Source organism: Ischnura elegans, chromosome 2 (genome assembly GCF_921293095.1).
Source record: "Ischnura elegans chromosome 2, ioIscEleg1.1, whole genome shotgun sequence".
NCBI classification, from domain to species: Eukaryota; Metazoa; Arthropoda; class Insecta; order Odonata; family Coenagrionidae; genus Ischnura; species Ischnura elegans.
In genome coordinates, this window is record NC_060247.1 from 132,220,917 (window position 1) to 132,248,781 (window position 27,865).

The 27,865-nt window shown below is 37.9% G+C and overlaps 1 protein-coding gene across 1 annotated transcript; it reads right to left on the bottom strand.

The window, feature by feature from the left end:
• On the bottom strand, positions 1-27,865 carry LOC124154643 (sodium/potassium-transporting ATPase subunit beta-1-interacting protein). The gene is made up of 7 exons (XM_046528496.1): positions 27,533-27,865; positions 27,035-27,172; positions 26,875-26,955; positions 24,014-24,337; positions 22,754-22,814; positions 4,720-5,255; positions 1-3,332 (listed from the first exon to the last, which is right to left on the bottom strand). The coding sequence occupies exons 1-7, from the start codon at positions 27,584-27,586 to the stop codon at positions 3,012-3,014; spliced, it is 1,515 nt and encodes a 504-aa protein (XP_046384452.1). The 5' UTR covers positions 27,587-27,865; the 3' UTR covers positions 1-3,011.

Sequence of the window (27,865 nt, forward strand, 5' to 3'; positions counted from 1 at the left end):
TTTCATCCAATACTTTATACATAAAATACATTTTTCTTTCACAAAATTCCAAGAAGAACACTTTATCTCTCTTACCTACACATTTTTGAGAATAATACAGATATTACTCCAAACAGAATAAACTTTTGCACCCTTCACTCCTAATTCTTCATTTTATAAGAATAATAACTGAGACACATCAAGCCTAACTCATTACCAAGAAAAATTCATGATTCTTTTCTATAACATAATCACAAATTCAACAATTTGACAAAGATTTTACCCAACTTCAACTGCAACATTCCCTCATCCAAAGATCAAAGGGTATACACCTTTAAAAGACATACGTAATTCTTGCACAGCAACTCCCAAATTATCACAAAATAATTCGTATCTTCTTAAGCACTGACTGATTCCAAATGAAGATGATCTTCCTTCTTAAAAATATACAATTTTCCATATCACATACATCAATTGTACTAATTAGAAGCACTAAATACAGGATGGGCATTATAACAAACATCACTGCATTTCAATTTCAAGAATGAAGGCATTAAAATTCAAATTAGATCAGTACATTGATTTTTACATGAAATGAAGGCATTTCAGGGATATTAACAAGGAGATTTCAGTAAAAGAAGAGCAAATTATCTTTTTAAAGGCTCACAACCTGTAAAACTTGCTGAATTGATTTGACAAGGTATAACTTACATGTTGGTCAAAGATCATGTTACGTGGTAAAAATTATATTAGAACCAATATCTAAAGATATCTAAATCAAATGCCCACATACCCACATTATGGAGGAAAATGAAGTAACTATACCTCTATCAGACAGAACTGAATTTGAGGTTACTAATTCCTAATTAAAAACTTGCTCAAGGTCAAATTCGCTTTTCTCAAAGGGGTCAATGTGCATAAGAAACTTGTCATACCAACGCAGCCAACTGAAGAGGAGGGAGATGCTATGGTAAAAATGAGAAAATGACAACCTTTCGATGAATGAAGAGAAGAAGCTTATGCCAAACCAATTTTTGATGGAAAAGAGCATGGGCACATGAGGTGTAAAACAGTGAGACACTTTAATAATAAGGGAATTTGAGTGGTGGCATATTGAATGATTGGGGCCAAACCATTTATTTACAATCTATGCCATGGACAAAGTGAATGCAGTAAAGATAAACCTTGGGAACTCTTGGCTCAAAGAAAGACCAGGGTCAGATAGGATCAGACAGAAGAGCCCCCCCCCCCCCCCTCCTATTGGTTAAACTTTGGATTTTAGATATCAAATGGCTCAAATGATGCTGATGGAATTCATACTGATTGCCAGATGAATAAATTCACCTAAACTAGGAATAGTTTTATGAAAGGACATTAGAGAAAATTGAACACAGCAATAAGAACACAAAAAGTCAATAACAATACCAAAATGGGCCTTCATGAAAAGGAAGGAGCTGGCAAGACAGTTACCATGTAAAGGAAATGAGAACAAAGAATCTGATATGGAACATGGAACTTTATTTGACCAGATGCAAAAACAGGAGGCATATGTGAATAGGCTTGAAGCCTTCAAGATGTGGGTTCGAATAGGAATGGAGAAAATGGACAGAGAGGAAATGGGACGTGGGGAGTTCAAGACATGGAGGGTAAGGGGAGGATAGTGTTAAAGAAAATACAGAGGAGAGACAAAGGGTGAGTACATTGAGAGGGGTACGGATGCAAAAAAAAGCATCACTAAGCAAAGGATGACGGGTTAGCAGGGAAGAGAAGGCAAGAAAACAGAGTACAAAGATAAAGAACAATAATTTTCATGCCATGTTTAAGGAGAAAATTCAATGAGACAATGAAGGAATACAATGATGATAAGTAAAAATGGCATCAGGTTCCATATCAATCAGCAGGTAGATTTTCTGAGATAAAAACTGGGAACTGAACCATAATTGTAGAGTTCTCAAGCAAATAATTTACGCTGATGAATAACTGCCATGAAAATTAAAGAAGCAGAGTAGTCAACTCTCTGATGATTACCTTGAAGAAAAAAACGTTACCAGTGTAAATGTACCAAGTCAAAGTAAATTATTTCCTGAGACAATTTGTAATGGAATGTAAGAAGGAACGATATCCCACTAAATAGATAGAGGAGGAAAAGTAAGTGCTTTTGCATAAGAGGTCCTATACATACTTCACCTTCAGAGGTTTAAAGATCGTTGTCAGGACTAAACAGAGGGTTTTTATTTCATCAGGACAGGGAAGTGGCTAAAAAGATCATGAGCAGCAGATCATGTAAAAAAAGGAAAATTAAAAATTATGAGAAAATGAAGCTGTTATCAAAAATAATAGCAGCAAGCACAGTACACCATGGCGAAGACACCAAGTACACCATTTACTGGCTTCTGATCCAGGGGATGTAAAGGTCCATCTCTACACTACAAACAAGGCAAGAAATAGATTCTCAGATAACATAATTCATTGGTAAGGAAACACAGATACATTGTTTTATACAGGCACAGCCAAAATGCCTGTTAGCACATGGCACCCCATTCTTGCATGACATATGTTCATAACATGAAGAAAAGCCACTTAAATACTGACCAAGTGAATTGGAAAAAGCAATTATTCCAACAGATGAAAGTACATATCATGTTTCCAGAAATTGATGTTTTGTTTAGGGGGGCATTTTGATTGCAATGCTAAGTAAAATGGAAGACAAATATCAAGTGGAAAACCACAATCATCTTTATAATTGATTCCTATTAAAATAACATTCATATTCGTATAAAAATTGATTAAAAATTACTTTACAAACAAAAATATCAATCAGCTCAACCATTCAAGATGCACACTATCATGAGATCTTGGGATGCTCAAATGCAAACAACCCTTTCTTATAGATTATAAAATAATAATTTAAAGTAAAAACCGTAAGAAATATAAACAATGGCATTTCATTAAAACTTTGGTTTCCATTTGATTATTTCAGTAGAAGCATAGCCTCCTGTCATGGGGAGTCTCCTTAATCTCACTCATAGCATTTATATGACAGTCTCTGAGTCCATACTATGAAGGTACGTGGAGCCTGAGTCATATCCATAACCCCCCAATGACGAAGAAGACACTTGGGAAGCACGGTGATGAGAGAAAGTCGAGGTGGCAGTGCCCACGGGCACCTGACCAGTAGCCCTCCCAGCTCCACCTCCCAAATTGGCCACTGGCTGCCTCCTCTGACCATGGTAATTGGAATACGACGACCTGGCTGACGGAGGGCGGTTGCTGTCTGCATCCAGGGACAGTGTGGATCCCGGCTGGGAGCTTTGGTACGTTGGGTTGGAGTGCCCTCCACCGCCACTCGTCCCCTGCAACACAGGTGACAATTTCAACTCCTCTTTCTACGTAGTAAGAGCAGTGTCCCAAGGTTATCCCTTGGTAATTTATACCCTTGCAAATAAAATTATGTATGTATCTCTACCATCCGCTCAGTGCCACTGAAGGCAACCTTAATCTTACAGGTTTGCTGATATAAGCTTGGATAATATATGATCATTTCCTCTGAAGAAAATTAGGTAGTTTGGGATACCCAAGAAGGTACCTAACATGGCCATTAGCCTGATATGATGTTGTATAAAAATTAAAAGTATCATGAATTTTCTCTCTTTTATTCTATTCTTAAAGTTTCCATTATTACAAAATTTAGTTACTTTATGCTAAACAATAATAAAATATTATGTGGTTAAGGTCTGTAATATTCAAAATTTCTTTGATTATTCTGTCCCATCATTTTCAAAATTAATGCATCAATGCAATTTTTTCATATTGTCAGTAAATCAGTCACATTCTCCATGTATAAAGTTCATGGAATGATCAATGAAGTGAACAGCATTATATTCACAGTATCTCAGTCCCTAAATTATTATGGCCAATAAAAAGTGATACGACTGTATGGCATACGGATGCCAAATATGAGTGCAAACATGCAATGTTTACCACTCACCCAAAAATGACAACTAAGGTAAACTCTGACTGGATAATAAAGAGAAGGGAAAAAAGTCATAAAACCATTGCTTCTGTTCTGTAAAATAGAATGTAAGTAGGGCAAGGATTTGAAGATTTGGAAAAAACCCAGTCAATTATATCCCCGAGTCCTTTGCCAACAGATATATACATAAGCATCAAATGGAAAATAATCCCATTAAGTGAAACAGCCAATGACTAAAAATTATCAAAATTACAGCAGTCATGACCTGCAACATCAACCACCAGCCATATATAGCATCTATATATATATAGCATTTGCCGGCCTCGGTGGTGCCAGGGTAAAGTCCCCGACTGCTAACCTAGAGGTGGCGGGTTCGAATCCCGCCTGGGTGGATCGAACACCACCCAGGGCATGGATGTTTGTGATTGTCTATCAAGTTATTTGTAAGAGAGGACAATGTTGTCCTGAATTCGCTTGAGAAATGAAGACGAAATTATTGTTTAAATTCTATCCCACACCTTGTAACCAATTTTAAACCTTTTCGTCATCCACATGCTGCTAATCACTTTTATCTGATGAAAACTCATTCCACCCAGAAAAGCATTAACTTCCACTTACCCCTTCATCAAATCACTGGTCTGGAGATGATGAACCCAATCATGACACCAATACTGAGAATTATGCATTGAAAATTATCCCAAGACTTTTCTGTAAAAAATTATTGTGCATGACATGGTCACCCTGTGAGTGTAAGAAGGACCTCTTACCTGAGTACGGTACTGGGGTGGGAGAAGGAGGGTGTGTCCAAATGCGAGGCGCCCGGCTGAGTCCTCTGTCGATGAAGAGTCCCCGTGTGGTGGTATCATTCCCCTTGGTCGGTCAATCAGCCGAGCCACAGGGTTCACGTGGTTACTCTGTCGAGTGGAGCGCAGGGATGCCCTCAACGTGGCCGCAGCACGTGCTGCAGCTGCCGATGACCCACCACCACCCATACTGCGAGACGAGTGTCGAGCTGGGTTGTGCCGTGTCGATGTACGTGTCACACTGCGTCTCTTAACCCGCCGAGGCGTCATGGGACGTGAGAGGGCATTGTTAACAGCATTATTATTGGCAGCGACTGTTGCAGCTGTGGGGCCAGGCGGGTAAGGGTATGCAGGAGCAGGTCCGTCCGGCACGCCACCACGCGTTAGGTCGTCACCACAGCCAGCCAGTGTGTCGGGCGTGGAGCAGTGAGGAGCCGAGCTATACTCAATTGAATAGAGGGAAGAGGCCATGCTGCGACGGACCTTCCCCCGTCGGCCAGCTGAGGAAAATGAGTAGGCGAGGTGAGGGTGTGTCGCCATCTAAAAAGGCTAGTTAGGGCTCACATATTAAGGCATACATGGGCAGTTCAAAGCGGCTAGGTGGCCCCAGACACTCTTCTTCCCCTTCCCCTTTCTCAAGACACAAGTGCACAGGGAGAGAATCATATATCCATAGCATGTAGGGGCTCAACCTCAAGCCCAGCACACCAAATAAACCAAGATGTTAAAATTAAAAAGAAGAACTTAGGTACCTAGGTTGAACGGATCAGTCAACAGAGATGAGGGAGGGGGGAAAGATCTTGGTCATACGATAGAAAGAATTCAAATATATTATTATTTATAGGTATAAAGGTATGACCAAGTTCTTTCCCCCTCCCTCATCTCTGTTGACCAATTCGTTCAACCTAGTTACCTTCCTCCCTCCCCCTCAAAGCCTGGTATAAAAGGATGTGTTGTACCTCAGTGGAGTTCACCTGATGATGACGTCTAATGTTGAAACCATGGTCGTGTATATGCGTGAATAAATATTTATATGAAAGCACAAAGTTCTTCTTTTTACTTTTAATAATGAATCGCTTTCACAAAGTTATGTCTCAAGCAATCAATTAAACCCATATGTGATATTCCCCAATCATTTCTCTCCCTTGAATGAAACCAGTCCAATAGCCCCCGAAATGATTCAACCCAAGAAGTTTTCTGACTATGACCTAATAGCCATCCCCACTTTGGAGCTACACTGTACCCATCACATGGGATTACATCGTCATATATTTAAAGCACTTAAAAAAGGTACCTTATGAATACCACTGATACCCACCATTCTCACTTTCTGCAGGTGAATTATCAGCAATTTTGTCATCTATAGTCAAGAAATACATTTGAATGGCATATCTCCGAAACCTAAAGGTGGTTTTTGATATAACTGGAGATGATGATGCGTGCTCGAAGGAATGTATAAGAATTATTCAGCCACACATAAAATAATTCAAATGTGTAGGAAAAATGCACTACTTTGAGTGGATATCTCCAGAAGTAAAAACACTATCAACAATCAGAAAAAAACCAATGTCCTGTAATTGCAAGACATATGCGATGAAGGCATTCAATTTATTGTAAAAACTGATGGGCCACCAAGAAAATAATTAAATGTCGAATTATTTAATAGATATAATTGCTTGAAATATATCTCCCATAAAAAATAATGGCATAGGAAAACCATATTATGTTTGAAAATTAAGACATGGAGATAGAATAAATTAAACCCTTCAATTCCACATAAAATACTTTGTTATGCAATCCGGGTTACACTTAAGTGTAGCTAGGTAGCAACACTAGACTATAGTGAAACCCACGCAATAAAATATTTTTACAAGAAATTGCAGCATATAATTTATAGTCACAATGATGGAAAAATTCTAGAGTCAAGCAGGAAACTATTTCATTCTTGAAATTAAGGCACTGAATTTGGGCTGCATTTTGGTCGCATGCCAGTATGCCACCTAAGCAAGACGTCATGCTTTGGCGGTGTTAAACTGAAAAGATAGAAGCAATGAAACCATGTTTGAGCTGCATTAGCTATGGATTCGACCTCCATTGCAATGCATATACACATTGAATCAACATACAACCTATTAAAACCTGCCTTTAGTGGAACCTGAGTTAAGCGGAAACCTGCCTTATCCGGAAAATACTGTTGGTCCTGGCGGTCGCACTAGGATTTTACGTGTATTGGTGTCCTCTGTTAAACGGAAACTGTCAAACGCGGTAACGGAATCGATTCCCAGGCAAGAGTATTTTGGTTAAGCGGGATTGCAAAAAACAATTCGAAGGACAATTTCTACCATAAAGAAATAAAATCTTACGATGAGCCTTCCAAGAAAACAATCCTTAAAACGGAACCAGCCAAAGATGTCTTTCATTCACAAGTTTAACCACAATGCGATGCTCTTCTTTTATTATTTCATAATGATTTTGTGTAAGTACATGTAGAATTGGAGTCAAATTAGCTGTATAGGAGGCGTATGTTATAGACGTGATATAACTTTCAGTCTTTTTTTGAATTCGCAGGCCTTGAGTTAAGCGGAATACTGACTTATCCGGAAAAAAATGATGGGCTCGAGAAATTCCGCTAAAGAGAGGTTTCACTGTAGTATGTAGGTGTAAGGTGGAAGTTGAAAAAAAAAATTATCATCAACAAATTATATTTCTTTTTCAATCATTCATTTGGGGATTCTTTCCATTACGACAAGTAGTTGACGCTCTCCTGTACACACTTCTTTAGGTACTCCAGTGACCATTTCAATTCCATGCGGGGATAGCGATACGTTTTTCATTATAGTTCGGAAGAACATAATCTGAAGACGAATAGTGGCTTTTCTTATTTGGGCATTGATTTTTTTATTAGGGGAACAACTGCTAACTATACATGACTAAATATAACAAATAAATCTTCAGCTATGATAAAAGTACCACATTGAAATAAATTTTGAAAATACCTACCTAGAGGGAAATATTTCCATATCACCGATTACACTAATGTATGATAATTAAAGTTTTCAAGCAAAGGCAAGTATCCACATCCATTCTTTTCACATCATCTAAAAAATTACCATTTTTCTTTAATTTTTCCGATTTTCATTGATTTCTTTCTAGTTAGCATTAGAAAATAACATCAAACTTAAAAAAAAAAACCAGCAATATGTAAGAGGCACCTGTCGTCTTCCTTGCCTCATTTCCGTTCACATCATCATCACAAACTCAGCACTTATTCCTTTTCGTTCCCACGTTCCCAACCCCGTACGGCATAAAGCAAGTGAAACTGTGAATGGGACCTTCGTGTGCACCCGACCTAAGAGCGGAAATGCTGACAAGGAAGGCGACGGCTCCTTGGGGCAGTCGGCATGTGTACACGACTGAAGTAAGAATAGTGTGATTGTTCCCGACATGAGTCCTTCCCTTTTTCTGTGCGATTTTCCCTATCAATCCACGGGCAATGACGAAGGGAGGGCCATGGTGACTTACAAATGGAAATTTATTCAAGAGCTAATGGTGTAACTCCATATGTTCCCATTCAACCAGATACAGAATATTGAACACTGAAGGATACGGCTCCACACACATAGCAGTCCCCCATAATTAGCAAGTAGTAAATAAACGACGAGCAAAATATTAAAGCACTAGGCAATGAGGCTTGAGCGACAGGGGGAGCCTGGCCCCCCCAACTTAAATGGTAATCTGTCTAAAAATAGTACAAAACCTATGCATTCAAGTACAATGAAATCAAAAATGACATAAGTTTAAATTAATTGATACATAGTACTTAAAATGTACTTTTCAGAGACTAATTTTTAAAACATTTCCAGGAAAGGGCTCCGAGGACCCCTGTGTCACTGGAGAGTATTCAATTGCCCTTAAACCCCCGGTGGGATTATTCCCCCCCACACATAATACTCAAAACTTTGCCCAAGCATAGAATGCATATTCATTTAACCTCTTATTTTTAGCAATAACTAGAAAACCATACTCATATTAGTGGGATTATCACATCATTCATGAGCCTTGTTTCTGAAGCCTGTAGAGTGTATATGAGTCAGTTCACCTACCACTGCATATTGGAAATTGAAATGTCATTGCTGGAGGTGAATCACCCTGTGGACAACATTTCATTTCAGGAAGTACACAATAATTCAACCACTTGATCAAGGCAAAGAAACCCTAAATATGTATAAGACATAATCTTGGCTAGCAGGAACAACCTGAGTGAGTCATTGAAGATTGACATCTAGGTCTCACTTACTTTTTACAACAACCAACTACCAAATGCAATATGAAGAATTTTGATTCATACATTATCCATTTTGTATCCTTTGCAGTACTTTAATTAGTGTGACAAAAGTAAACACTTATATTACACACCTCATATTTTAGCAATAATCAGAAAACCATCCCCAGATTTTGAGACACAGGAAGAAAAAGGCTGAATAGTAAAAATAGTTTATTCAAGAAATATGGGTTGTACACATCATGTAAGACCCATACTAATGCTGATGTAATTGACGGAAGTTAAGGCAATGTTAGTCTAGACCTTTTACTATATGGCATCTACACATACCAAAGGATGGTCCTTAGAAACAAACAAGGGAGAAGAACCACCACCCCCAGCATACGATTAAATTAGCAGTCACCGGAGAAAAGGTATTTCATGCATTGGGACAATGGACAAGGTATGTGGTAGCATACTAACCTCATAGGAATATATGTCATTAAATTTGAGGAGAAGGAAAAGAGAAAAGTTATCAAAAATCACAAAACAGAATTTATCACTCACTTTTCTATTAAAATGTCACAAAAGTAGATACTATAAAAACCTTGAGCAGTATACATGCATTCCAACAATAATGTGGAAAATTGTCTTTCAACATTATACAAATTGGATTCACTGCAATATTTGCACAGTGATGCAATGCTGCAAAATCTGAATGGACAATTCAAAAACAGGTAAGACTAAAGGCCACTTTTCATCCATTTCAAATCTTTTCTTACACAAAAACTCTACCACTTTTCAAGATAATCATAACAAAACAAAGACTGTAACCAATGACTCAAGGCCAAAGGATACCTCTACAAAAATCAGGGATCATCTCTTGAGGTGAGTAGTAAGATCAAATAACAACTACTCCCTATTAAGCTATCCAAAAAAGTACACACTATGTACATTTATCATTAATTTTTACACAAATTTTTGACAAGTGGGATAAGATTTCCTTGATACATGCTCAATCCTGATTAGTGGATGCTCTCAAAATGCAATAAGTGCACTGGCTCCTGCTAATAACTAAAACCAACTAAAAAACTGATCATTATCTATATCTTGATCATTAAACTATGTCATGTTCTTCTTGAAAAGTTGTCTTCACATGCAGACGAGATCCAGCCATAATCCCCAACTAACAGCTTTACCTAAATGAGAAGCAAGGCTTAACGCACCAAATCTAGGCACATATTCAAAGAGTCAAAGTAACCAGTGAGAGAAACCTCTAAAACACAAAATTACTCTCTAGTGGCATAACGTTTTTGATCACAGCAAAGTGGGGCTTCCACATGCATGCATTATCAGTCAAAGAGCAGTAACTGCCAACAATGGTTCCCATTAACTTATACCAAATTACTCTCTCATATAAACAGTTTGCTGAAAGATAAACTGATTTGGGAATTCAAAACGATTCAAATTCACCAGTCTTTAGTCTATTTATCAAATCACAATGTAAGAGGCTAAAATGGTGTGCAAACTGTAACAGATTTTTCAGCATTACAAATGGCGCCTTTTCCTCACTATACAAGCTAACATACCACCAATAAACATTTGAATCCCAAAGCCTACCCATTATGTGAGGTCACTAGCTCCTGCAAAGAGTAGCATATGGTGGTCATTACTGTTTATGGCAATGAAGTTAATAAGCATCTGAAGCTTCCAGTGAATTTCTCTCAGGCTACTGTCTCTGGGAATTGGAAGACAGAATACTTTCTGACTGTACCAAGAGCTTTTGAGAATCATAAAAATTTTAAATGTAGAAGCATTTACTAAGGTGAATAACCAAACTGAATAAGAAGCCCTAGGGTTATTCACTGCATGTGCTTGCTTTAAATGCATCAAATGTTACACCATATGCACACATATTTTGATAAACAAGCTTTGGGGTCTAAGAACTACTCCAATGAGTCTAGTTCGAAATTGGTTGAAGGTCACTTTTTAGGTAAGTTTGCACACCTAAAAATGTACTTTTTAAAAGGTAACCTTCGACCAATTTTGAACAACAACAAACGAAACTAGATCACAAAGGTTTTTCTGATTGCGTAACGGTGGGCAGAGAGAGCTAAGGTCAAATGGCCGCAAATGTGAGGAAGGGAAAAATTGCAAAGTTGCAAGGATGAGAAGTATTCCAGTACATGCACTGGCTGACCAGATAAATCACACATTTAGCAGGGGTATTGATTGCCAAATATTTTCCCAGGAGTGGTACTGGCATACAGGATACATACACACATTCAACCACTCTACTGGAATCACATTAGGCACCACACAAAAAATGGCCAATTGAATTTTACATAGCAAAATCTTTGAGCAAAAATATATACCATACAAAATACATAAAAAAGCAATCATCATGATTGACAACATATGCCATCAGGAACAATTGAATACTACAGACTGAATCACAGTAACTACAACCACAGCAAAAAATAGAGTCAAGTGATACTTGGCTTATAGCTCCAAAATAATTAAACAAAATATATATAAGTACAATCAACAACAATAGATTGAAAACATTAATAAAAATTTGAAATAGTTCATAACTACTGATGTATTATAAAGCTTTTCTAATACTTACCAGCATTAAAATAAGAATTTAAAAAATATGAAACAAGAAATACATTTGATGAAGTCACACACTCAGAAACACTTCTCAATCCAAAATTTGTACAAAAAATTGTCACATGCTTCAAAAATAAAATGTAAAAAACAACAAAGAAGGCCTGAAGAAGTAAGTCATCCACTTGGCTCTAGGACGTATTTAATTGCATGGCCTTTTTACCCTAAACTCATTAAATACTTTATGGCATATTGATGGCCTCTTAATTGAGTTTTCTTAAGTACTGGCATTGAAAGTCAAAGTGAAAACCAAAACTATCCTTCAGAAAAAATTAACTGATTAATGACAACCAATCACGGCTATTTAAGAATATTTGCAGACCTGGGAAAAAAGCCTACACCAGCCCAGCCCATAAGGATTCATTCAAGGCACAATTTCTCAAGTTCAGTTCAAAGTCTCATACACATGTAAGGAACTCCACAACCATATTACATACTTGAAAATTAAGAGGGCATTCACCAGAAATCGATCTGGTAACAGTTATGATTGAAGTCCGGGAAATATCACAATCCAACAAAATATTAACTACCAAAAAATTTTACCATTGTAAATAATGTAATGATTATGAATTTTTTTTACAAATTTTTCATTTTTCTTCACCTAAGCTTATTTAATTATAAACTCAAATTCTTAAACAACACTAAACCAAAAATTAAATTTGGAAAATAAAAAAATAAAAAAAGAAAATTAGTAATTTTTTTAAAAGGATAGAATAGGTTTCCGTCTTGTCCTCCTATGACCACTAAATTTCTTTTACAAAAATAGAAAAATAGATACCACTCAAAGAGGATTGCAACCTACTTGTGAGAACAAACAACCTAGAAGCACACACATAATAGGGAGAATATAGGAATGCGGGATATTTTAAGTAACAGTAGAGAACATAAGTGAATTAAAAGTTGTTCCCTAAGTGTCAATGTCCAACCTTTGACAGAAATGTACCTTAGCCTTGGTAGGGACACACTAATGGATGAGAGTATAATGGTGCCATCCAAATCCCATTCTGCATTGGGTAACAGCCCTTGGCACATTCTCCCTCGCTTGTGACTTTCTGTGCATGTTCTGTGGTGGGAACCAATACATATTTATGTAGATCATTCCTTGTATGGTAAACCATTTATGAAGCAGAGTAAATTTTATACCGCCATCAAATGGCTACTCTGAAATATTGAATGAGAATTTAAGATCAGCATGGCATACAGGAGGATTGCAAAGCCTGAGAAAAACGATACCTTCAGGTGTCAATGCTAATACATTCATTGGAACAGCATAACCCCAACCTCCTACAACAACTTCTGATAAGTAACAGCCTAAATATGTGAAGTATACTCTCAAACCAATGACAATTAAATTCATTTCTTTTTTAAATCATCAGTCAAACATAATTTAAAAAACATGCATACTTCCATGTAGAGCTTCAAGATGTCCACCAAAGAAACCCAAGAACATTGAAGTTCTGACAGTAAATGAAAAGGGTGAAGTAACCGACAAATTAATTTTAGGATTCTTCAATGACTGCCAAGAATATGCTCCTCAATTAGGCTGAAGGTAGAAACACACCAGGAAAAAAAACAACAACCTATTTAGCCAAGGAATCAGTCCAGTAAGCTAAGAGGAGAGAAAAAGATTGCAATAATGTACTGGCTGAAAATTAAGAGCCCTTGCACAGCTCAAATATTTGAATTAGAGTTAACAAATGAGCTTGATCTACCCTCAGGTTGACCGTCAAAGTGTTCAAGCTAACGGGAAGACCCTATTACTACTGAATATAAGCAGAGACAAACAGAGGTGGTACCCTGATTGTGCCACTCCTACGAGATCTCCACAAGATGGCACTGCATGTCCACCAACTGCCCTTCAGACGCGATAGAAAAAAAAGTAGCAACTACGGCTTCCCCACAACCGTATATCCCTGTCACCAACTACAGTAAAAGATACTATCTTTTTCAAATTTAGGATTAAAAAAAGTCTTGAAAAAGACACGTCCCAAAAGTATACACTTTACACCATTTTGTATGCATATGTATATGATAGGCACAACTATCAATCCTCTGAGCTTCTTCATTCTAAAGGACATTAGAGGTGTTCAGCAACTGGATATTTCACCGACAAACTTTCCCAACATGGACAATACATAATTACTTACTTTTCAGGATGTAACTACATACTTCCCTCTCGTCTAGCCTAATATCATAATTTTCCAACTACATAATAAGCCTAAAATTACCATTTCACTACTTCATTGCTAAAATAACAAATTTAGAAGGACAATGAATGTCAGCTTTCAGCTGATTTCATACAATCATGAAAATCTCTTTTTCCATAGCAAAAGTCAATCTGTAAAAATATTGCAAAGTCAATGCAGAGATGAATCCAGTAAAAAACTTAGTTCATTGCAACTATTATAGAAAAAAGCTTATTTGTATTGCGGCCAACAAATTATTTCACATAGTCCATGACAAAAAATATATGACAGGGGACCCTGTAAGTAAAACCATAACATGTAGGAGAAATCAGCCAACTGTAGATAGAGAAATCATGAGCCAACATCAGGACACTTTGTGTCACCTGGCATCACTGACAACCTCGATCCATTTGGGTGAGATTTAACTTGATATAGGTCGCAGTCTGCCCATGTTGCGACTTCCGCTTGGGCTCCTGCGACGGAAGTTCCTGTTGGCGAGTCTTGATGGGGGTGACTCATGAATGCCCACCAGCTGGTGAGAAGGAGAGGACGTCATCAGGCCCTTACGCTCCGAATAAGGAGAGTCGTCATCCACCTGGCCAAAAGCACCGAGGACAAAGCCCTCGCCCAGCGATGTGTAGAGGGCCCTCGAGCCTTGACGGACACGATCGCGCCTCTGGCCGAGGAGCACTCGAGGCGTGGAGGGGGGTGAGGAGGCATGGGGATGGGGGGGAGACGAGAGGGGAGACGAGAGAGGCGACGACATGGGGGGCAGGAGGGTGAGTGAGGGGGTGGAGAGGCGGGGGGAGGCATGGTAGTAGGACGAGGGAGAGGCTGGGCCAAAGCCACCAGCAAAAGTGACTGATGAGGGGCGAAAGAGAGGGGAGAGAGAGTGTCAATGAGAAACACAAGACAGAGAAGGAAAGACAAGAGGCAAAATCACCAGTTATTTGATCGTAAAATATAACAAAGACCACCACCGTATAAGTACCTCCTTCCAACACTCATCCATCATAGAAAACCTTAACCATACCACCTTAACCCTTCCACTAAGAGGAAAGTACATGTGTGATGCACGGTCAACTGTAGGAAAAACCTATGTGAACGTTCAGCCCTTTCTTGTTACCGGCTATTCAAGTATGTACCATTTAATCTTTACGGCCCTAACTCTTTCCTTCCTGGGAAGGAAAATTTGCAACCCTCCCTTCTTGCCCAAACTAGACCCTCCTCTACACAGTAGGGGGCACATTCCATCACCATTAGCAACAAAATTTTTTTCCAATTATCTGCCATGCACTCTGGTAGTCACTTGTAGTTAGCTAATAATAACAGATTTCCTTGGTGCTTGCCATTGAATCAAACAGAAAATTTAGAAATCTTGATAAAATACCAGATACTCAAACGTATAGAACTGCCCCTACTAAAAGAACTTAACTAATAGATTATTCAGTTTCACTAATCAGTCACCTAATTGGTGTGCTCTTCCCATAAAACCTCTAAAAGAGAGTAAAGGAGGGATAACAAGAGTCTTCAATCTGCTCTGCCCCATAGGGTCAAACTCCTTCATCCTCACGTTCACTAAGTCATTGGATGTTTTAATTATAACAACAGTTTTGCCGGCACTACCACTGCCTCCAGCTTCAGGTCAAAGGCCATTGTCAATTTCTTATCCTCAAAATACCAGGCTTCCTTCCGGTAAATTCTTGGCATTTGTCAGAAATGAATGAGTGTAGAATGAGATACAGTTCATTAATTGATGGATGGCAAACCAAGAACTGTGCAAGAGAACCCCTCTCCCAATGGAATCTACAAGTTAATAGCAACTTCCCTAGATACCAATTCCCCCATTGAGGAATGAAAGACACCAGATGACAGAAAAATACCCTTGTATGTTAAGCAATGTACTCTATGCTAAGTTCAGGAGTTATTGAATCAGTATCAAAGAATGTAAATTGATTAGTTGGTTAGAATGACATATTATGTATACCATAGATAGGGAGTTAAATAACTTTCTATTATTCTACAAATCCATTTGCACATCATATCATACAAATACACCCTACTTAAATTAAGGCCATTATTTTCAGTTGTATCATTTTAAGTATACTGAAACTACATATCATAATAAAAATTTTAACCTGATTATATTTGAATCTCACACATTTCCCCCATCTGAAAATATTAACTTCATCTCTATGATGGAATACTCCAATCTATTATAATCAATCCCAGAACATACATCATGGGATTCCAGGGGAAAGTGTAACTTTATTTGGACAAAGTTTGATGGAAATTTAAATTTGGATACTACCAATTCAAGCAAACATGATACGTTATTACAAGTACTAAACCAAGTATTGACAGATTTTGACCAGCTCCATAGCAGGGCGAATTTTTTATCTTTCTGCAATGGTTGATGCAAAAGAAAAAATCTTCCTGCAAGTTTTGTCATTTTAGTAATAAATAACATATCTTATAAAGGCTTCTACATGTTTCTGCTGCACTCATTCTCATTCTGCGACAATGCTGCACTGTCAGAGGGAAATGGGACTATGTGTTACGTAGAACCAATACCACACCAAACCTATTGAAATAATTAGCTATTCCTTCAACTAGGTAGGAAAACCCAAAACAGATTTTAGTAAGGTATATTTGCATAAGATGAGCATGTTAGGGAAAAACATACACCAATTCAAACCAGAAAGGATAGCACAGAGAAAAATGCCTTGAATAAAAATAGTGCATATACAATAAAACACATGCATACCAAGTGCAAGAGGAAACTTACCTATCAATGGTGACGACAATTCAGACACAGGTCACAACCATTTGAGATTCACTACCAAATTGGATCTAGATACCTAACGTCATGCTTTTCCAGAGAATTCCTTATATACCAAGTCAATCGAAGATTATGCATATTCATTAGGACAAGAGGAAGTCACACTTTTAATGCCTATCGAAGGCCATATAGCTCGAGTTTGTCGGAAAACTTTCCCTCCTATAAGATGTCACATGAGATTCGTAATCTTAGCTCTATTAAAGAATTTATAATTCCTCAGAGGGTGGAACTTGTTCTAAAATAGCAGTTGTTTCTGTTTAATTAAAATAGCCTCAATAAATATTTAAAATGACCATGGAAAAAAAGAACAACAAGGGCCAAAGAGACACAAGAGTCTGATTAAAATTATCATTGAAAGGCAGGTGGAAAGGGAGAGGGAGAACTAAGCCACAGATGAGATACGTGGAGCAAGTTGTGGAAGTATGTAACGTATAAAACTTATGTAGGTATTAAAAGATTGGTTGCTAGGGGAACTGAGTGGAGAACCACGTCAAACCAACCTTAGGATTGATGACTGTTGATGATGATGAAATAAGGAACATTAAGTAAGAAAAAAAGGATAAGAATATAGGTTTGATGAAAAATTATTATCCAGACAAATTGAGTCAGCTTCTAACAATACTTATTCACCCTAAACATTAAAAATGATGTTGCCTTCAATGGAAGACAATGGGATACTTTCCTTGTCTTTGTTCGTTCCTGGCTTCTGCCATACAATAATACCCCAAATCCAAAAAGATAGGTAAACTCACAACAGCTATTAGACAGGCATTTTGTAATTGCATGTCATATGAGGCAATAGGTACTTGGCAAAGTACACATTTAAAAGTATGTTTCTATTTTACAGGCACTTATGCCATATTCTGAATTATGGCACAAGTCTCTAACTGTTAACCCTCCGGAACTCGCGCTGAGCCTGACAGGCTCACATTGTTGATATTTTCTTAATAGTTCTTGACAAATTCTCAATAATCAGCTTAGATTTTCTCTACCTTTTCCTTACTCTTTTGGCTACGTTTTACATGCGCAGAATATCCCGTTCAACCTATCATAAGGTTCGAATATGATACTTTTACTTCGTATGCACGTGGTGTGAGCCCCTCAGGCTCAACGCGAGTGCTCGCGTTACCTTTTTGATTCTCACCCTTGGCCTATTCTTTTTCTCTGGTTGCCTGTATAGACACAATGTAGGTTGTTATGGATAACCTTTAACAATATACTCCTAGTAAAGGTTCTTTTTCTGCCAAATCAGATTGATATTTTGAAAGTCAAAACTATTTACATGGGAGTATGTCTGAGAAGCCACAGTTGCTCATCCTACTGTAAATACAAGCGCGCTATTGTTGACACAAAGTAAGCTTGTATTGATTTCACACTATGTTATAAGGTACGGCTCGTTATATTTAAACCTCTTTTCGAAAAGTGTATTCACTTCGCCACTCGGCAGCCATAAAATTCGGAGGTCACGGTCATTCTTACTAGAGAGTGCCCAGATATTGGAGGTGCTCTTCTCGCTGAAGTTTCAACTGTGCCAGTTCCGCCACAAAACCGTGAGTATTCTGTTTCAGCATGCTGGCAGTGATTTTTTGTTTGCGAAAATTATAGAAAGTACAAATAATAACAGCAAAGAAGACAAAAAATGATAGGATAGCTGTTTTCATGAGATATTTGAAAAATTTGACAATCGTAAAAGTTCTTACATTATTGGTGAATACACAACCATTCATGAGAAAATTTTGCTTTGCTTGGTAGTTGCTGGAATATTTTATACTTATAACTTTGAAGTGTATGCTGGTAAACCACCTGATGGATCGTTTTCTGTCAACAACAGCCCTTCTGATATCGTGAAAAGTTATGGTCTCCATCAGCAGTACTGGTAGAAATATTTCGATTGACAATTTATTTGCCAGTTTTTTATAGTAAATGAACTCTTGAATTTCCGACTTGCCGTGATTGGAACGATTCGGAAAAATAAGCGGGAATTGCCTACTTTTTTTCGTTGAAACAAAAAAATAAGAAATCCAGTTCATTTGATTTCTGCAAGAACTGTTTTTTTGCGTCATAAACTCCAAGAAAGAATAAATTTGTGTTTATGATATCAACCATGAACTATAACAAAAATGATGAATGTAGTGGAGATGAAAGAAAGCCAGAAATGATACCTTTTTATGACATGACAAAATCGGGAGTAGATACACTAGATCAGTTATGCATGGCATACTATGTATCAAGAAATCCACGGCGTTGTCCTTTGCCAAGTATTTACGTTATGCTAAATATTGCTGTGGTAAATTCCTGCATTTCTTTTACCTCGGAACAAAAACTTAGAAGTAAAATCTCGGAGAGCGTTATTTAGGCAATTGTCAGCTGGGCTTGTAGATGAACACGCGTAAAGAAGGGAAACCATAAAATCGCTCCCCAAATAGTTAGGGCTAATTATAAGACGAGCCTATCAAGACTAACAGATTAACCAAAGGCAACTAAAAAAACAGAGAACCCAAAGTTCACTGAAATTTTGAAAAATGTGTGCAGACTGTGGATACACAAAAAATATATTTACCGGGTATGTCTGCGAAAATAGTGGAAATGTATTTGTCTCGAGCATACACATTTATTATATGGCGCATGCTTGCAGAATAATGATCATAGCTAAGTTTGCCTTATAATATTCGTTCTGTCCTAATATTAACACTGTGTAGTGGTTTTACGAGTCAATAAATCAGTAACTAGTAAAGGTAATATATTTTATATCACAGTCGATGTGAAGAAATAATTACATATTTTATCAGACGTAAATGGACTTGATTTTCAGGAAATGGACCATTTCAGCATTATTAGTTAGATTTAAACAAAAGAAGAGGAAAAATAATCGACTTTAATAGGTGAGGACTTGAAAAAGAAAATTGAGCCTGACAGGCTCAGCGCGAGCACTCGCGTTCCAAAAAGGGGCGCGAGTCCTGCAGGGTTAACAGCTAAATCGTCAGAATGTACTTACCAATCATAAAAATGCCTATAGAAATAGCTGGCGAATGATAATAAAATTGGCACAACAAGAATTTGATACAGCGATTATTCAGTTACAGTGAACCAACACTTTATAAGACTTTCACACTAACATATTGGATGTCTGAATTCTACTGTACAAAAATGCTGAACAATTGATGAGCATAAGTTTTGCTTTTTCTATATTCCATAATCAATAACCCAAAGAGAGGAATGGAAAACAATTGAAATCAACCATGCAATATATTAAGGTAACTAACAGATTCTGGTGGTCTAGGAAGCATTTCCATAAGCTATCTTATCTAATCTATATCTAAAGGTGTGATTCCTCAGCAGCGATGGGGCTGCCTGACTCATACATTAGAATGATGAACTAGGCACGTGCAGTAGAGGCAAGTGACAAGGGCAAGTGACGCAGCTTGAGGAGCTGGTCCAAGCACTCTGATTCCTGGTAGGAGCACAGCCACCAGCGTCACACAACATATTTCTGGCTTCTGTTCCATTATTTGCATTGATTCTTATTGTCTTTGAATTATTGATGCTTGTTTGGACATGAAAATAGAATGCTTTGGCAATAATGACGGATAGTATGATATTGCTTCTGGACATTGCATGCGATGGGGAACATGCACGATTTTTTAGAGGAACTGGAATGAGAAGGCCTCTACCGCAAATGTACTTGCCGAAAATTTCATGTATGAATAATGCTTTTTAGCTGAGTTATGAGTCTTTAAAAATTGATCTTCATCGGCTGCTTGAAAACACAATGCCATCGAAGCGTGACGTCACGGCAAGGTATCCATTGCTGACAGACTGAGGAAGTGGATAGAAAATCGATCTACGAGGGCTCAAATGCAAAATTGGCGAAAATAATTGCTGTTTTAACGACAAAATGCAGACTGTGAATATTTTGGGTTGCAGAGGCGTTGTTGAAACAAATAAAGGGGATTGTTTGGGGAGATCTGGAAAGATTAAAGGAAAATAAGTTGGTTGCAGATTGTGATCTACGTTGAATACCCACATCATTTGGTTAGTGAAATAAGTGTATTGCTGCATGGATATTCTATAGACAAACGTTTGAAAACCATATACATCGTATTTAGTGCCCCGCCACTCAAGTACCACTATTTTCTCGCCAGAAAAGGTTTTTGCTTGTGCTCCAAAGAACAAAAATAAGAGAAGAAAGTGGTTGATGACCTAAGGAATGGAGTTAAATACTTCATTTACATTGTGAACGGGATATTTCTGAACGTAAGCACACTCTTGAATCAGGGTTACTGTAAGGTTTCATCGAATCGTCAGTATTTCTTGGATGCCCACCAAGTTTAAAATGTATCACTCATTTTACCTAGTAAATAACCCTAGAAATGTACCTTGTAGTCCACCAATTGTAGGATTATGTACATAAAGGAAGGTGGCTATTCATGAGAATAAATACTGATTACGATTAAACCACAGAGAAAAATAAGGAGTATATGAGAAATATGTGGCTTTTGGTAAGGTAAACTAAGTATTTGCTGCTGTGATGCCCATAAAGTTCGCTGCATGTCAACGCAAAATCTTAAATTTAGTCTCGTTTCTGCATGGGGTTTCTGTTCAAAAACAGGAACTTGAGTAAGTACAGCGCAAATAGTACTTAACACATATTTCTTTGTCTATCAAATACTTTTTTACCTTTTCACGATCATTTGGATCTCAACTTCGGCTGATTAAGGAAAACTATCTAACTTCCATATGGTAAGTAACTAAGTAAATACATACGATAGATTTTCAGCTAGCAATGGATATAATAAATCTTAATGGACAATTAATAAATATTTAAAAACGTTCGTAAAAAAATTTTCATTGATCACACAATTATTCAACTGCCTTATTTTACTCCCACATCGCACTAGTGACGAAGCAATCACTGTTTTTCAGAAAATCAGCCGCCATAAGGAAGTCGGCCAAAAGTAAACTGAGGTATTTTGCTTTCTTAAATCCCTCTTAAGTCAATTTGTCCTTTTAGGAACTACTATTAAGCTCAACAAAGATTTTTACTTCGATATCTTGCATTCAAGGCTCTACCACTCTACTCCCTTAGCGAAGTGAACGGTGTACCGTGCGATGACGTCAGAAGGCATTCCAGGTCACGTGACTTCAAGCGATATTCGAGCATTTTTAAATAGCCTTTATTGACATTTGTGGAGTACTAGGAGAATTTTGGCTTATACATTTGGACTCGTGAGAAAATTTTCTATTCAATGAGAATAACTAGCATGATGAACAAATTTCATGCATGTTCCCCATTCTTACAATACAACATTTTTTTGTTTATTTTTATTTCCATCCTTTAAAATATAAATTATTGGATTCAAACAATGGCGTATCAATGAGAGTTGCACTTAAAGAGAAGAAAATATTCACAACAGATGATTGCATGGCCCAAGTTGTCGTTAAGGAATCACACCTCAATTGTTACAGTGAACTCTCGATTATACGAAGCAGGATATTATGAAATTTCTAACAATACAAAGTGAAATTGTGGTCCCAGTGAATAGCCTAACAATGCTATGCAATGTTATCATCGCATTTCCTACATGTGCACTTCATTGGCAAATTATGAATTCAATTTTCATGGATTTCCAACACAATGGCAATTATTAGGACTACCACCAAAAAACTCTTTAAACCACTGGATGCTTTTGCTCATTTATTTTCAAGCCCGAGATGACTAGCTTTTCTTGCTTTTGCTCTCACTGGATTTTAAAATATGTAGACTTCCCCTCTAATAACCACAAAACTAGATCGAACTGCCTAAATGGTGATTTTCTATAAAGAATCAAAAGATCTAGGTAGCATTATTACACCCAACAAATTCACCTGGGGGACTCAATTCAGTGCTGACAACCCTCACCTTCCTCACTCACTCCACAAAACCAGAAAAGAAGAACAATTTATAACCATTATATGCACTGAGGCAGAACATAAACATCGTTCCACACTGTGACATTCACAGAGGGCGCTTATGATTATTATTATCATTGTAATACTCACAGTTGTCATCCTCACTCAGAAGTCCATGTGTAAGACAAACACCAGCACTCATTGCAAGGGCCTGAGGAGAGAAACAATATGAAAATTAGTATTCCAAGAACTGCTCTCTCCAAAGGATTTCAGTATACCGGGACTAGCCACGGTGATAACTTTTACAGAGTAACCCGCAATGCACAAATTGTGCGAAAAATCCACAGAGGAAAAATCATTCACCTTGACCGGGATTCCTTGACCACCTTGTCCGGTATAGTCCACAAATATCCACAGGGGAGATTGACGCCTCGGTAGCTTAACTGGCTAAAGCACTCGGCCAGAAATCGAGGGATCCGGGTTCGAATCCCGGTCAAGGCGTATGATATTTCCTCTGTGGATTTTTTGCACTCCAAAGAAATGGTTTTTAGGGAAAAATTAACTTTAAAAGACCGCTTGTATTGAAAGAGTATGTTTTAAAAGCTTTAGAAGAACGTATGGCAACCTATTTTATTTCGCAATGACGTTGTTAGGGCGTAAATACATTTAATACCCTAACCAAAAAATTCTTCACACCACTTCATGCTCTTACTCCTTTCTTTTTAAGAGATGAGTAAGAGATTTTTTAGAGAGTACAGATTTCTTTATTTACATCCTGTGCATATACTGAAGAGCCCAAGTCTAAAAATGTCTTAGGAGCAAGTTGAAATCATGGGAGTAATTTATAGCAGCTGGGAAAGAGAAGTATAGTTGTTAGGCGGCAGCCAACCAAGAATACACTTGGCAATAGCCATCATGTCAAGTTGTATTAGGTATGGTATTTGGAGGAGACAAACAAAACCATACGCTACACCTGTAGCGGATCCAGGATAGGCACAAGGGGAGGCCAAGTATGTGGTAAACCCCCAGAAGTATTGCGGGTTTGAACAAAAATTACCATTCTATCCAGTGTAAATTAGATGCCCAAGGGCAATAGCCTATTAGCCCCCCCATAGATCCGCCAGTGGGCAACACCTATTGGAATATCCATCATGGAAGGGAAGGGAGGGAAGGTGAAAGAGAAAACCAATGTTGACATTTGCCTGCTCTCAACGAAAGGTGCCACGAGGACCACAACTTATTGGCCCCTCCAACAGATGGAGAGCTGTACTTGAAGTGCTCTTCACAAAACACTCAAGCAGGGATTGGGTAGCCTAAAGGAAAATATTTACCACCACCAGACTCAAGACTTAGCCTTAACCAATCGGAAAGATATAAATGCATGAAATAATGAAGCACGTTCGTACTCACAGCAAGCAGACAGTGAATGGCTGCATGGAGCACCTCAACATGCTCGTACTGCAACAGGCAGCCAGTCACTGAGGACGGGCGGAGGGGGCGGTAAGGGGCAAAATCCTCCTTTGGGTCGGGCAGTGTGACCACCGAGGGAAGCACTGTTTCGATCGGTGCTGTCCCAATGTCATCACTGTGCTCCCCCGTGGCATACGACGGGAAAAAGGTGGATGGGGGTGGGGAAGGGGTGGTGGGTGGTGAGGCATACGAGGGCCTGCACCCCGATCCATTCACCTCCCACCAGCTGGCACTCCCTGTACCCATGTTCAACGCATCTCCATCCTACGAGTCAAAGAGAAAAAAAAAAGAATGAACAAAGTAGGTGGAAATTAAACAAGAACATAAGGAGTGTGGATTTCTCTGCTAAGGGGCACAGCCAGGAATATCTACTATGAAAATTCTTTAGGATTGGTTGGTAGACACAAGTGGTTTACAAATATCTCAAGCTGTTACAGAGGTTCTACCGAGACACAAAGTAATAACTTTAATTTTTTCTAAATTGAACTACATCAAGTGACCGCCGAAAAAATTAGGCTTCCCGTGATATTATTTCTGCGAATTGTGGATCACCATGCTACTTTTTGAGTCAAGAGCTTGTAAATATTCTAATTGAAGTCAAATCAGGTTTATATGTATCATGAAAAAGTAACCAACACCAGCACAAAATGCTAGAAAACACATCAGTATAAAAATAGAAACATTGACTAATTTATATTCTGGGAACCTTTTGTCATTCAATATTTCAAAAGACTTCTTTCCTGATCTTCTCAGAACTTTCACGTTACTGACACAGCTCTAAGAAAGTCCACAGATCTAATGGAAATTCACTTGCATTATTTCCCATCACAGTTAGGCCGAGGATGAAGCACCTTAGGCCACAAACTTACCTCATTTCCTCTCTCAAGATTTAAGCGTGTATGCTCACTCTGAAATCTGCCTTCATGGGAAGATCAACAGTTTCATTAATGAACATCGTCAGTGTTTGGGTCTCCCTCACTCCTCTAACCCCCCAACCTACTGCTTACACAACAGGGAAACTTGGAAAGGAAGGAAAACCTCTGACCTTACTTGGTTCCAAGTAGAAGTAAAGAAAGAGATTGTAAGACAATGACTGATTCCATTACAGGGAGAGATACTAAACCTAGAGCGAGACATGGAAATGAAATAAATTTCACAAGGGCCTGCCATTACTTAAGTGCAATGGGCCAAAATCACTTCCCACAAATAGAGTGGGGCCACATATGTACTTGCACAAACTTTGTCGATAGCTGTATACTACCCTATATGTCTGAATATAGTCCTCCCTTTTTTCCAAAAATGCTCGTGATAAAAGTTAAGGGGGGGGGACTATATTGAAACCCATTTTTTAAATTTTTTCCCGAAACTCAAGCCTCAAAATTAGGGGGGGGGGGGGAATATATTCAGAGGGGGACTATATTCAGAGGAATACGGTATTTAAAGAACGCTCATACAAATCAGGGTAACATAGTTACAAATGAGTTTGTTTACCCTTCAATCAGAAAATAGTAGCACCAAAAATACCATGCTTTTATGCCTTGTAGAAAAGAAATTGTGACTATGTATTTTATTTTTCTTAAATTCTATTAAACTTTAATGAGGATATCAACAACCTAGACAAACAGCACTGCAAATTGTTTTGATATGTGAGTGCACAGTCTTAAATAACATGCATCAATTGAGAAAGTCAACATTTGTACCACAGAATAAGCACCACTCAATTCATCGGGAAACTATTTTGACTCCAAAAGTAATAGCAAAGGCCCATAGTAGTCAGCAAAATCAGTGAGGTTAGCAGCACAAAGGTCTTGTAGTAGAAGGAAGATAGGGAGGGCTTTCACCAAACCCCAAAATACACCTGTTCACAAAAATGGACTTGTCAACGTCAAGAAGGGTTTTCACACATAAGCCAGGAGCTTACAGACCGAGTATAATTCAACGCTCCTTCTCATTTTGTACCCCTTGGGATTGGTGAACTCATTCCTCATCTCAGCTGAACAGAGGCCTCTAACCACCTCCTTCCTTCCCCACTTTTGACGCCACCCCTTACCTCCGTATAAATGATTTTTTAAGAGTACTCATGATGTAATTTATCACCTGAAGATGATGCAGCGGAAACAAAGCCTGAATTCATAATCAAATTTGTTTTTTTTATTCTAGTTCACTGCGAATTGCATGATTTAATTTGTAAAGTTCAAATATCTTCAACTTTTACCAGAAACTAGGTATCGGATACATATATTTAAAGGTCGTATTTCCACGTAAGTTCTCACAGGAAATAGTTTCTCTAATATCTACACACAGTCCTAAGAGAAGTTTTCCCTACAGACATTAAATAAAGTATAATCAAAGACGAAGAAAGGAATGTAGAGGACCTTTTAACTTCATGCACATACATTCGAGTTGCTGAAATACATACATTTTTGAAGGGTATGAAATAATAATTGATTAAAATCTCTTATATAATAAATGCGATGGTGGTTGGCGTAACATGGTGAAACTCCTTCATGATGCACAAAGGTTAAGAAAACACTTAGCTGTTTCACAAAATAAAATATATTGCGACCGGTTTCGATACAGCGTATCATCATTGCCAGATGATGATACGCTGATGATCATCTGGCAATGATGATACGCTGTATCGAAACCGGTCGCAATATATTTTATTTTGTGAAACAGCTAAGTGTTTTCTTAACCTTTGTGCATCTCATGTAATAAATAAAACTAATCGTAAGTGCAGCTTAGTACACTACAGAAGCACTTACTAATACGACAGAGAGGTACGCAAATGGCAAACTCACCCTATTTAGAACACCGACGTTTAGGTAGAAGCAAATAACAAATATATTCCATCCAATCCATATTATGCTCCATATGCAAAACTGTAATCAAGGAAGTAGGCTTGAGTATTCTATGATTTAGACAACGACATTATCAATGAAATAATGAAATGATACCAACCGAAATTATATATTTTGGCCTATATTGATATGCTCCAAAAAATCCGAATATAACAAAAATCATTTGAAAGAAATTGGCCAAAATAGGTGCCCACATAAAGCCCAAAAAATCGAATACCTGCCGCTCTATGGTTGCAACCTGAAAAAGAACAACCATTAGTCACCACATTAACAATTCATCGGTAAAATAGCTAATATATATCATTTTAATAAAATTATAGCCATATCCAATCGTAACAGAGGGCCGATAGACTTAGGTGTAATGTTTAACTAAAATTATAGCAGATAACGAACTTTAATGACAACCAAAACAAAAACATCTTAGCCGTCGAGCAAAATAAGTACATTACATTTAATCGGGATACTCAATTTACATCAAGGCGATTACCATAAAATAAAACGGCCCTGGCATAAAACAATACAATGAACTTGTGATAAAGGGAAATTCACACGCAAAGAAAACATTGTAGCTTAAGGGCTATTTCTGGGTGCTACTTACCATTTGCAGTACCAATATCACCAGTAAAAAGTGTCTTCTCGTACAAAAGCCCATGACATTAGATACAAATCGAAGGTTACCCTTCAAAATTCCCTGATTCGAAATGTACTCAAGTGCCGTTTACATGACTGACAAGAGCCTATGTCAGGTTCGACGATTCGTTTTACAGACATTGCAGTCGGATTAAAACTATAACAACTTCAACTATACAACATTATACACAAGCAGAAACAAATTCTCACATTTCACAATCAGGAAAGATACAAATAACAACTTTGCTTGTGAATAATACTCAACTCAGATTCAACGACTCCATCGACTCCACCAAGGACA